The sequence below is a fragment of the Chaetura pelagica genome, unplaced genomic scaffold (genome assembly GCF_000747805.2).
Source record: "Chaetura pelagica isolate M959 unplaced genomic scaffold, ChaPel_1.0 scaffold222, whole genome shotgun sequence".
NCBI classification, from domain to species: Eukaryota; Metazoa; Chordata; class Aves; order Apodiformes; family Apodidae; genus Chaetura; species Chaetura pelagica.
This window is the reverse complement of record NW_009952711.1, coordinates 9,136,325-9,148,328: the sequence shown is the minus strand read 5'-3', so window position 1 is coordinate 9,148,328 and position 12,004 is coordinate 9,136,325. Positions and strand designations below refer to the sequence as shown.

General features: G+C 41.6%; 1 protein-coding gene across 1 annotated transcript in view; it reads left to right on the top strand.

Moving 5' to 3' along the window:
- Positions 1-5,557: 5,557 nt before the first annotated feature.
- Positions 5,558-12,004, top strand: part of HOMER2 (homer homolog 2 (Drosophila)) — a 50,693-nt gene continuing 44,246 nt past the window's right edge. The window contains exon 1 of the mRNA XM_009994562.1: positions 5,558-5,562. Coding sequence (XP_009992864.1) covers positions 5,558-5,562 — 5 coding nt within the window. The remainder of the gene's footprint in view (positions 5,563-12,004) is intronic.

Below are 12,004 nucleotides of genomic sequence, written 5' to 3'. Positions count from 1 at the left end.
GAGGCTGGTGCGGGGCCGGGGGGTCCGGTCCCTCGGCGGGAGCTGCGGGATGTGCGCGCCGCGCTGAGCGGCGAGTTCATTGTCAGATGGTCCGTGCTCTGGTTCCGCGGCAGCTCTCGGCTGCTGGAGGCACACGATAAACTTGCTTGAACTGTGCCGGTTGTTCGCCAATTCGTGTAAATATTTCCTCCGCCCTTGTTGGGGTTTTAAATGGTTTTGGGCTTTTTTAAAATTGTGTTTCATCGTGCCAGAAGTCTCTGATCACATGTGATGGCCTCTTGGAGATTTCGTCTTTGTCTTTCAAAAAATCGGTCCTGCGTTTTTCCTATCCTCTAACTTTAATCAGGGGACAAAAGCCAAATGCTGGCATTAGGGCAGTTTGTGAACTAAATATCAGGAAACAGAGGTTAACATGCTTTTTGGCTTGAACTATATATAGGTTTGAGATCCTCTCGACCAGAATGTCTTGGGGGATTCCAAACCCACACATTTAATTTGCTTTATTTTTATCCTATTATGTTCTCTTACACCTTTTCTTTTCCTTGCCTCTCCTCACCCCCCTGTGGTAAGAAATCGCTGTCCAGTTTGAGCTTCCTCATGCTGCTTCCAGCTATGCAAACTCCCACTATAGTTTTTTTATTATTATTAAAGGGATAGAATTTGAGACAATATGGATAAATAATGAATTAAAATGCTGTGCATGTGTCTGAATTTGATACCTAGGCATACTGACTAGAAGTACAGAGGCAGAGGGAGAAATAAGATCTAAGTATCTTCCTGTGTTTCACTTAAGGATTGTAAGGGGCTCATCTACTTCTTAATTATGTACATTTCCACTGGAAAATAAAACAGAAACTATCCTTGGGTGGGGAAAGAATCATCAAAACCTGGCTGGAGCAGCTGCCCCACTGAGAGTCCAGGATGGTCAGAAATATCTATCCAAGGGAAAATTGCCACCCAAATTTTACCTGGGTGTCTCTAAAGGCAAATGTTTTTGCTGTTGCCTTTTTAAACTTTCCATACTGGTCCATCAGTTTGGCTGGAAAGTTTAGTTGTGGCTTGGAGAGAACTTAGTAGAAGGTTGCAGGTCCCCCATGCCCTTCTGTAAGTGAGTCCTGGGTCTGGGCTCGGTGTGGTCCTGCTCTGCCTCCAGAGCTGCTCAAGCTGTGAAGGACTTGAAGGCTTTTGAGTGCTCTGGTTGTGCTTGTGTCTGCACTGCTATGTGTGCTGTGTTGGGTCATGCAGACTTGTGCAGGTATGAGTCAGGTTCACCAGTCTAGTTCAATAGCCTGTTTTAATGTGATTAAAAAGAAATTATTTCAGTCTTGCATTGGTGCATGAGAGATCAACCTACCAGCATCATTCATTCCCAGGGTTCTGGCGTGGGTTGTACACGCTTGTACAATCTGTACAGAGTGCAGACAAGGTGTGTTTTTCTGATAAATATTTTGCAAGTGTCTTGTGTCATTATCTTGCCATTCAACTTTCTGATACAGAGAACTTGGAAGTATGTGACAGTGCTATTGCAGCTCAGCACAGATGACACAGGAGCAACCCTACGCAGGTTCCTCCCTGCTCCATCTCTTCTGGCAAATCCTTCACCTCTGTGTGCTTCAGCTTTCCCTTTTGTGATCACGGGCACCTGGGTACTCATCTGTCTTTGTGAAGCAGGTTGTGATCAGAGCACATAGCTCAGTCTCTTACTTGATAGAATGTATTTTGTCCCAGGCATTCCAGTGGGATTTGCTTCTTGGGCATGTTTTGGTGTCCTGTATGGGGCACCTTCCCACAAAAGTTGTGAAAATAACTTGACTTGTAGCTCTTGAATTTTTTTTCCTGGGGTGGCCATTGCTAATGGTTCATTTACATGCTGCCTATGGATTTGACAGTGACTGATGGTGCTATGAAACCTGATATAGCTACTTGAGCTCCGCAAAGCTATTTAAATTGCTTATTAGCTGTGAGCTGAGCTATTTAAACTGTTGTTTTAGTTCAACTTAGTAGGCAGCAAAGTAGTGTCAAGTTTTACAAAAGTAATGTACATGTTTTTTTAAAAAAATTAATGCCTGTAATTCAGGGGGTGTAAAAACAATGCTGTAAATTAAGAAGTCCAGGGAAAAAAAAAAAATCCACTGTGAGGCCTGTTGAAGTTAATGTGGATGTTCCTGCTGGCTGAAAACCATTGTCTTTGGATCAAGCCACTGTTAAGGATCTCACTGGACAAATTTTTACTTTAAAGGGAACAAATACTTTCTTAAATCACCACTTTTTTCTACCCACCATATCTGATAGTTGTTGATACCTTGATAGTCTTGGAGCTTACAACTTCTGCTATTTAAAAACCACAACATAGTGCCTTTCCAGCTCCAGAAATTTTTGTCTGAAAGTACCACCTGATTTGTCTCTGGATGTTGCAAGCCAAGAGCTTAACGTACACAAGAATGTGGCTCACTTGTCTATGGCTCTGATTTCAGTGAGCTATACCTTCTCATCTAATAGCTGTGGTCTGATTCAATTTGACCTCAATTTAAGCAGTCTAAGCTAATTTTCTAGTAATAAAGATGCTTCAGGTTTAGTTATTAGATGATATAAGGAGATACTGGATAGCTGCTTCCATTGGTGCTTTCATTCTTTTACTATTTTAATTTCTTTAGTGTCTTTGTATTTCCTTATCTGCCTATTACAAAATATTGCTTGTTGTGAGGCATGTAACAAGTAACCAGTTTGGATCAGACCTGTAAATCACTGCTGCTGAAGCTGTTACTTATATTATCTGTTGGATTAAAATGCAGCTAATTTAAATACCCTCTAGCAATAAAATTGATTTTTAAATCTGTTTTATAAGTGATATCAAAATGAAAATCAGGCCTCTGAGTGTAAGAAATCATTGCAGAAAGCTTTATACCAATGTAAAATGTGTGCTCCACGGGTTAACGATGAACTAGCCCATAGCACATGTTTCTTTTGGCTGATAGGAGATGGCTTCTCTGTGCTGCTCGTGCAGGGGCTCATGTGGTAAATTTGCCCTGCCTTGCAGGATCCACCTCTGCTTCCCTCAGGTGGGTATTGAGCCTGCATCTTAGGAAGGTGGGAAAAAGTGAGTTTCCAAGCTTGGATCAAGCAATGAAATAACCTCATCTTAAGGAGACTGGATTCATGAACGAGACTCAACCTCTTCTGTAACATTTTCATGAAAAGGTGTGGTTGGGGGCCTGTATTTCATATGTAATGTTTTTATTATACAGTGGCATTTAAGAGCATCAGGAAAGTCTGCCTTGCACTCTTCCCTTCTGCTGTTAGCAATAGTAATGTCCATCAGCCAACATACAGCTTTCTTTGGGGAGTTAAAGGCAGAGAAGTGGGAGGATGAAGAAAGAAGGTGATGAAGGAAGCAGGAAATGTGATGAAGGTAGTGTTATAGGAAGACATTAATTTTGGACAGTGTTCAAGCTGGCTGTTCTGGTAATCGGCAGTACTTCAGATGCCATGGTGATAAGCTTTGCCTAAGAAGCTCCATTGCAGGGAATAGTGTGTTGTAGAGAAAATTCACCTTGGCCATCATCCAGCTCCCACTGAAATCCATGGGAGTCTCATGCCAGCTCCCTCCAGAGTTTGAGCCATCTGTCCATGAAGGAAGGGGGCATCCTGGGATCCCAGGAGAAGCGGACAGATAGTGGCACCCAGCTTCCATTGCAAAGATGTCCTCAGAGTGGGGCTGGGACAAGTGTTTGCCCAAATGCAGCTGGGGTGGTACTTTGAGCTCTGTGACTCTTTTTTGATATTTTAAGTTCAGCAGCTTTCGTTCAGCTCCTAGCATATAGCCTGGGGAAATGTATGCGGCATCATCCAACAGGTTTTCAAAGAAAGGGACTGAGATTTGATGGATGTTGTTAATCTCATTATTTCTGAAGCAGCTGGCTGGGGAGACTTGATTCTCCACAGCCTTGGTTCTTCAAGTAGCTGTTGCCATTTTGCGGTGTGGGTATAAATGGCTCTTGTTCTGACTTGAAGAGTTCAGTGTCTCTGTGTGCAGGTAGAGGTGTCTGTACAAGAGTCAGTGAAAAAGTCGGGTCCAGAGAGCTTTTAAGTTCTGGAACAGTGTGTTAAATTCACTGAAATGAATGAGAAAACTCAGTTGACTTCAACAGTATGTATAAAACCTGTTGTGTGTAGTTCCTTTCTTATATTTAATGCCATTTAATAAGGTTAGAGTGGCAGGGACCTTGGGAGGAAGAAATAACAAAAAAATAAAATAGCTGGATGGTTTTAAGGGTTTGTGCATGCTTAGGATTTTGGTATGGTTGCATTCAGGTGAGTGAGCAAACCTGTGATGGAGTGTTTCACCCAAGTCTGCCATCAAGTGAGAGCCCTTGTCATCTATCACATAATGTGAGGAATTTGTAACATTGCAGCTGCACATAACTGAATCTGGGCAAAAATGTCCTGTATGAGTAAAGTCCAAGGAAAACATAGAGATTGAGAGAAGTTACAAAACAAGCTAATGAAAGTAGCAGAAGAAACGATGAACGAATGATTGGCATGAAAAGCAAAGTGGGTTGCAGGGTCTACTAGAGATAAATTCAATAAATTATGGTAGGGAAAAATCTGCTAGTATCACAACCAGCATTTGCTCACATAGGCAATGGTGTTGAAAGAGTGAACTGAAAGAAAACTTAATGCTAAGAAGGTAATCGTAGTCACTTTCAGCTACTAACAAAGTTAATTACCACTGTTAATTTGATTATTGCTTGAGAAAAAAATTGATAAGTATCTTTCCCAAAGCTGGGATGTCTCTCAAGCCCTTCCTTAGATTTGAAAGGAAGAGGGTGAGTAGGTTTCCTAATAAAAGCAACATTTGAAATGTTAAAAAGAATTATTTAATGTTCAGTTTCTTTAAATTGTGTTCAAGCATATTCCCTGCATAGCTGAAATGGGCAGAGAGAAGCACTGAGTTTCCTGGGAACCGAAGAGCAAGGGCATCTGCCTGGTTTTGCACCCAGACTTTCTGCAGTACTGTTTATTAATTTTATTCATTCATTTGGCTTTATGAATGCAGTGCCTACAATAAACAGCCTCACCCATTAACATATATTTAAGGGCGCATAAGGATTTTGTTTCAGCTGTTGGTTTTCCTGTTGACTTTGGGCGTGTGCAGAGTGGGAAAGTCCTCAGCCCTGAAGGTTGCTTCACGGCCAAATCTCTGCCTGCTTTCACCTTGAATGCTGTCTATTGCATTTGTGCACTGGAAATGCAGCATGTGACTTGTTTATACTGTGTTTTGAATGTGGCTTTTTAGGATGTAAGTGTGCTTAGGGGAATGTATTTCAATTCTGTTTCTCTGATAATTCAGCTGTACTCTGTAAATAGCTGATGATCCTGTTATTAAATCTTGGAATGTGACAAGGGCACTGCTTTCAAATGAAGACAGGAAGCGTTTAAGCTTGAGCATTAAAGAAGCACTTTTAATGGCAAGAGCAATTAGGCAGGGAATAGACCATTATTATCAGGGAAGGTTACTGCTGCACCAGAGCCGCACATCAGCCCGCACAGGTTCGAGATGGCGTGAGTAGGGGTTGTGTAACATGCAGTCATGCAAAATGTACAAGATGAGATGGGATGATGCAGTTGATCTTTGATTATGTTTTCAATGACACATCCTAGCTACTCTCTGCCTGTTTGTAAAAGAGAAATCTTCCTGCTGCTGCTGGCTTGGATGCTCTGCTTAGCTCATGTGTGACATGAGTAGCCTGCTGCTTACTCCTCATTGACGTAGCCACTATTAGAGGCTATTGGGCCCTCTTGCATCACTTGGAAATGCTTCGTAGTGGTAATTTTGCCACTAGGGTCAGGATTAAAATGAAGATAATATTTTAAATAATTGATGCTCGAGGCGTTTTAGGATTTGTTTAAAAAAATAGATGTTGCTGGATGACATCAGCAAGCAGGACAGCCTGCTTAATGACTCATAGGGGAGCAGGAGGCTCTGCTGTGTAGGTGTGTTAGGATTTGTGGGCTTTATGTTGAAGGCTGGCAGGACTGGGAGCTTTAGCTACAAAACAACTGTGGCTTTATCATGGAAAAGAGAAAGTAGATCTGACACAGGCGAAAGAGGGCCTGGCAATGGAGGTGCGGGCAGAAGTGACTGCTGGTGACTGTGCGAAGCCTGTTCACTTCAGTGGAAACGCGTCTTCCTTCCCTGCCTCCCACGCACACTGGTCTGGTTTTATTTATTTGTCATGGCTTATCAAGATGCAAGATTGTCACTTCAGAAATTCTTACAAACTGTTTTCTGTCTGTAAGTTTCACTGTGGTCTGGAGGATTTAAAAACTTGAGCTCTGCTGCAGTTCAAAAAGAAATTTTCTGTACAAGTTGCACTCTCCTGCCTGCACATCCAGGGGCCCTTGGGAGCACCTAGGTGTTGTTCCCTGTTAGCATTTGCATTATAATTGTAGAAATCCTACAACTGCTTTCTTATCAGGCAAGGTTTAGTACATCAGTGCAGCAAGACAGCACAGGGCTCTTTGGAATATGTCTAAAAATACATAGCCACCTCATACAGTATTTTTTCTTAAAGCTGCTTCTCATCGTACCAAGGTTCTTTCCTTGTGGACTGTGAAGTGGTGCATATGAGTACTTTCTGTAGAAATACTTGTTTGACTCTGCTTAATGCTTTGCAGTAGATCTTCATCAGGTATGGAACACTATACTTGAGGAGTGAGAAAATATAACATTTAAATTGTACATGGCTCTGCAGGGAAATGTTAGTTTTATGTGGAGGTGTCAACATCTTATTTTCAGTATGTGTTATGGATTATGTCATCCCTGGAAGAAGGACAGGTAGTGTAGCCAGAGCTGGGAGTATTCAGCATGGCTTTACTTTTTGAAAATGTAGTACTTCAAGATGGACACTATCTCTCCTCCATATGAATTGTGCTGCAGTGGCTGACTCAAGTTTTTGGTGAGTTGCTCTGTAATCTGTAACAGCAGGATTTTGTTGTTGCCTTTGTTTCATTCCCTGGTTTTATTGAGCTTTTGTATTCTGCCTTCCCACTGTAAATCTGTTGTACACATCTAAAATGTCTCCCTGCAGTTGTTGAAGTGGGAACGTGATCTATTTTCTGATATTGAAACTGTCAATGAGAGCATTTGAAAAAAAAAACAACCCAAACTAAAATTGGGAGAAATGCTCTGAAAGGAGATGTGCAAAATCTTGCCAACCAGCACTTGAGACTGTGTGGGGCTCTGGGCTGCTTGGAGGATGTATGGAGAAACATGTGGAGAGTCTGACATCTTTGTTTATTTCAGAGATGGTAATGTCTAAAGATGAGGCAGGAGCTGTGTTCTGGTAAGTACTTCAGACACCAGTGCAAAGATGGCAACAGGGTAGTTGTCCCCCCGTCTCTCCGGTGACATCTCCCTGTCTCTATCCAGGATGTACCTATGCATTGCCCTGTGAGGTAGAGCCCCCACCTCTTATACCTTCTTATAGTCCAAATCCTTGCTAGCCCCAACACCAAAACACTCCTCCCTGGCCTGTCAGAAGGTTTCTGCCAAAACAGGGCAGCCCTGAGGGTGTTCATGGGCATGATGTACACCCAAGGCACAACTGTTGCCCTTTGATATAAAGGAAGGAGATTAAAACATCTTTGGACTCTACCTATTTACATATATAATCCAACAACTATCATAATAATCCTTTCTCCTCCAATAAGGATAAATTTATTATTTTATGGCACAATAAAGGAGATTTAGTTACCTCAAACTTTACAGCACACAGGTGAATGAGAGCTTTCTTTTTAAATGATATTTTTGTTTTGTCTTTGACAACTATTAGTCACTTATGTAGTCTGTTACAGGAGATAGGTATTTTATATTGCCTGTTGTTTACAGATGTGATCTTTATAAATGTATTTAAGGGATCATCTAAAAATGCTAATACATAAAAAGGGAGTCTCATTTGGTTTATGGTTCTTTTCAAGGCTAACAGAAGTGGGCTTGACTGAGAACAGGGATTTGACACTTCACTACACCCACCCAAATTCAAAGGAATTCAATTAAAAGCTTGAGTCTCTAATCTCAGTTACAATGAGGTGCAATAGCTGTGGAGCAAGGATCAGATCCCATGTTCTAGAAAGGGAACTGTTGGACTGGGAGCTATTTGGAACTCATGGGGAGGCTGCTTGCCTCCTTGCAGGCAGATCCAGAAGTGTGTATGGGTCCATTCTTCCTCAAGGAGCTGTCCTTTCCCTCCCTGTGGGCCTCTTCCACCTTTCTCTGTACTTTGAGGCAGGGTAATGGGTGTTTGTGCATAACATGAAATACTAACATAACACTTTGTCTTTCGTAAGATCTGAAGGACAAGGAGTGTCTTTAAAGTTTCTGTGTGATTCTCAAAGTTATTCCCTGGACAGAAAGTTCTGAGCATAAGGGTTTTTTTGAGACCTTCACAACTGTATATTATAGAAGATGCATCAGCTTTCAGGGACTTAGTTGTATGCAGCCTGATGCTCCCACTACACTCTCTCACCCTGCTTTGCCTCCCCGGACTTCTCTGCAAAGCCTGTGGTTTTGCAGAGGGTTCTGGGAAGGACTTCTTTTTCAGCTGGACTGAGTTCTTCATGAAGCCTGGGATAAACACCTCTCCTGCAGTTGTGGTTACCTGCTTTTGCCTCTGCAGGAAAAGTCTGAAACTTTTCAGTCTCAGAGCACTAATCCTGCATGTGTATTGTTCAGATCATTGCAATATTTTTTTTTCTCCATGGAATTATAAATTAGCATTTCAAATTATATGGGGGAGAAGTTGCCAAAGTTTTTAAGCTTAGGGTTTGGAACAGAATCAAAATCTCTAATCCACTATGTGTTCCCTTTTTGGTCTTTCTTCCCTGTCTTATGAATTGGCATCCTTGTCCTTAAGACAGAGCAACATGGTATGACTATAGAAGGTTTCTCCTATCAAAGTAACATTGCACTTCCAAATAACTTAAATTAGCATAAGTGACATGAGGTTGTGCTGGAATGAGTTTATGTTCATCAGCTGCTTTACAAGATGACCTCAGAATTATTGGCCAGAAGAGAAAATAGATACACAACTGCTGAGTATGACTTGGGATGGTTAGCACTGCCTGGTATTCCTTAAAAAAATTACTGATTTCCATGGTTAAATTGATTGGTCCAAACTTTACACCTTGGATCTAAGTTACTTTTCCTCATTTTCTTTTCTTTTTCCAGCTCCTTTTGGCACTTCTTTCCTCGTGGGGACACTGGAGCTGTTTGAGCTCCCTTGGGGGGAGGGGAGGGAGGGGAACAGCCCAGCTGGTGCCCAGGGCAGCAGCAGCTCCAAGCTTGGGTCAGAGCATTGGCTGGGGAGGCTCATGGAAAAACACGAGGCTAGTCTGAGTTGTCTAGGGAGAAACAAGCACCTGAAATGCTCTTTTGCTGCCTTTCAGTGGTAGTAAACCTTCCTAAAAGAAAACTGTGTTTAGAGAGATCTGTAATAGAGGCCTTACATGTCAAATCGATTTAATTCTTAAGGTGCTAAAGTGTGAACGTGCAAAAAGCATAGTAAGAATTTCTCACCAATTGGCACCTTGTCCTCAGTGGCTGAGTACTTGATCCATTCTGCATACTAACACCAGGCACTAATTTTAGATCACAAGGGCTATGAAGAGTAGTTTCTAGTTCTGGACTTGCTATAATTTGCTTCTGGCAGATAAGGGAGACTTGTGCATTAACTTCTTCTCTCCCAGCAAGGGAAGCATCTGCCTCCAGTAACAAGGGGTGTCCTACAAGGAGACTGCACTCAAAACACGTTAGTACGTAATATAAGACACGACTTTTAATCCTATTTTAAAATAAATATATGTTCAGAATTTTGTTCTGCAAATGAAGCAAAAAATTGAATTATGCAATATGGCTTATCTTCTAGCATAGAAGTTCATTTAGACTTTACTGAGCTGATTTTGCTCACATTTGTTTGGTATAAATAGGGAGTAACTTAGAGCAGAAGAGGATCATGTCTCCTGCACATACTTACTTACCTGTTGCTTTAAGGGTGAGTTCACTGCTGCATAATTCTCATAAAAACTTCAAAGCCCCACAGCAAAAGTGTTAGTAAAGGACACAGCCATAAGCAGGTTGTGTCATCTGGGATGTGTGTCAACCTGATGTATTATCCATTGAGTGCTTTGTTTGCATTGGTAAATACGATGAGCTACTGGCTCCATGCTGACGTAGCACTGCAGAACTTAGCAATGGCTTACCCGGTCAGCAGCAAGCAGGATGAGCCTCTGGTCTCCATCCAGCAGGTTTGTTTTGTTTCACAGAATTGCTGGGGCATAATTCTGTCCTCTCCCAGTTGTTTGTTTCCTCTTTTGGGAGCAGGCATGGGGACAGCTAAATGCACAGAGTGGATGTATAGTCCTACTCCAGAGACTCTACTGTCTGTGGTGTGGGCAGTCCTCTACTCCATTTGCATGGGCCAAGGCTGGGTATGTGGCTACCTTTCAAAACAGGACAATAACTTCAGTGTGCTTTCACCCAGAGAGCAGGGAAGGATTTAGAAAAAAATACCAGGAAAAGAAAGTATACGTATTGGTGCTGCCAACTCCCAGGGCAGCCACTGTATCAAACACCAAATAATGGCAACTAAATAAGGGCAGTGCAGAATAGCTAAGAGGAGGCATGTTTTCTCCTGGCCATCACAGCATTTCTGTGCTACAGCTGAGCACCCAGAACACAGCCAGTCCCATCAATAACTGCAATACCCACAAGCCCTCGAGCCTGCAGTGAACAGGAATCCTGGGAGAGAATCCAGCCCTGGAGTGCCAGCCCATCCGATCCCATCTTTTTTTATCCCAGTTCATGGAAAAATTATTTTAGATCGTCTCATCACTTTAAACATTTTGATAAGTGTTAATATACTTTCAGTGTAGTGGAAATAATCACCATATGGCTGTAAGATTTGCCATCTGTCCAGAGATGCTGAAATACAATTAGTCCATGTAGTCCATTTATCAACCTATAAGTGACAATATCCACAGTCCTGGCAACTTTGGCTGCTGACAGAATCAGTGCTGGTATTGGCCTACCTGTCTGGCCTTATTAGAATCAATATGTAAATGAGATGGGGGGAAAAAGTCACATAATTCAGCTGTGTCCTTCATCCTTGACAGAAAGCAAAAAACATTTATATTAATGTAAGTGAGACTGAGGAAATGTCATGCCTTAATTTTTGTAGCACTAATTGGATTTTTATGTCTAGTAGACCTTAATTTTAGAAGGCGAAGTCAGATTTACTTGCAGTCTTTCAATCAAAAAATACCAGTGGGACAGAGTATGTCACAGGGGAAAAAATATTATTAAATCCTCTCCTATTGTATTAACTTCCGAGGCACAAAAAGCTAAATATGGGAAATGTAGTCATTAGTATCATACAGGCAAGATTTTCTTCTTTCAAGGTTTGTTGTTTTACTTCAGAAAAGTGGGAAGATAGCTTTTCAGCAAAGTTAATATATATTTTTTTAAAAGAAGTTCAAGGCCTTTTTATTTTGAAGTTACTGATGATCTGACTCTATAAGGGGTCTGACTTTTGACTGCTCCTGCATATCTAGCCCCTGGTGGGTGTGCTGGCTTGGCTGCTCGGGACTGTTAGCTGTCTTAAAACTTGATTTTGATTTGTAATGGCTAATGCATATTCAAAAAATAACCCAAACTTTTAATTTGGTTTTACATATTACCCAGACACATCTTGAGTAATAGATTTATAATAAGAACATGTGCTATGTTTTATTTGCAAATATTAATACAGCCCACAGTAATTTTTGAGCCTCTGCTGACATGAATGTCATTATTTGCATTATATACCCTGTAGTTGTGGAACCTGCATCACATGGAAAATGCTGATACTTGAAATTAAATCCCACCATAGTCCACACCTCATAAAACCTGTACCTCTCAGAGCCCACAGAGTGGGAAGTATTGGTATGCAGAAATTGTAAGTGCTGA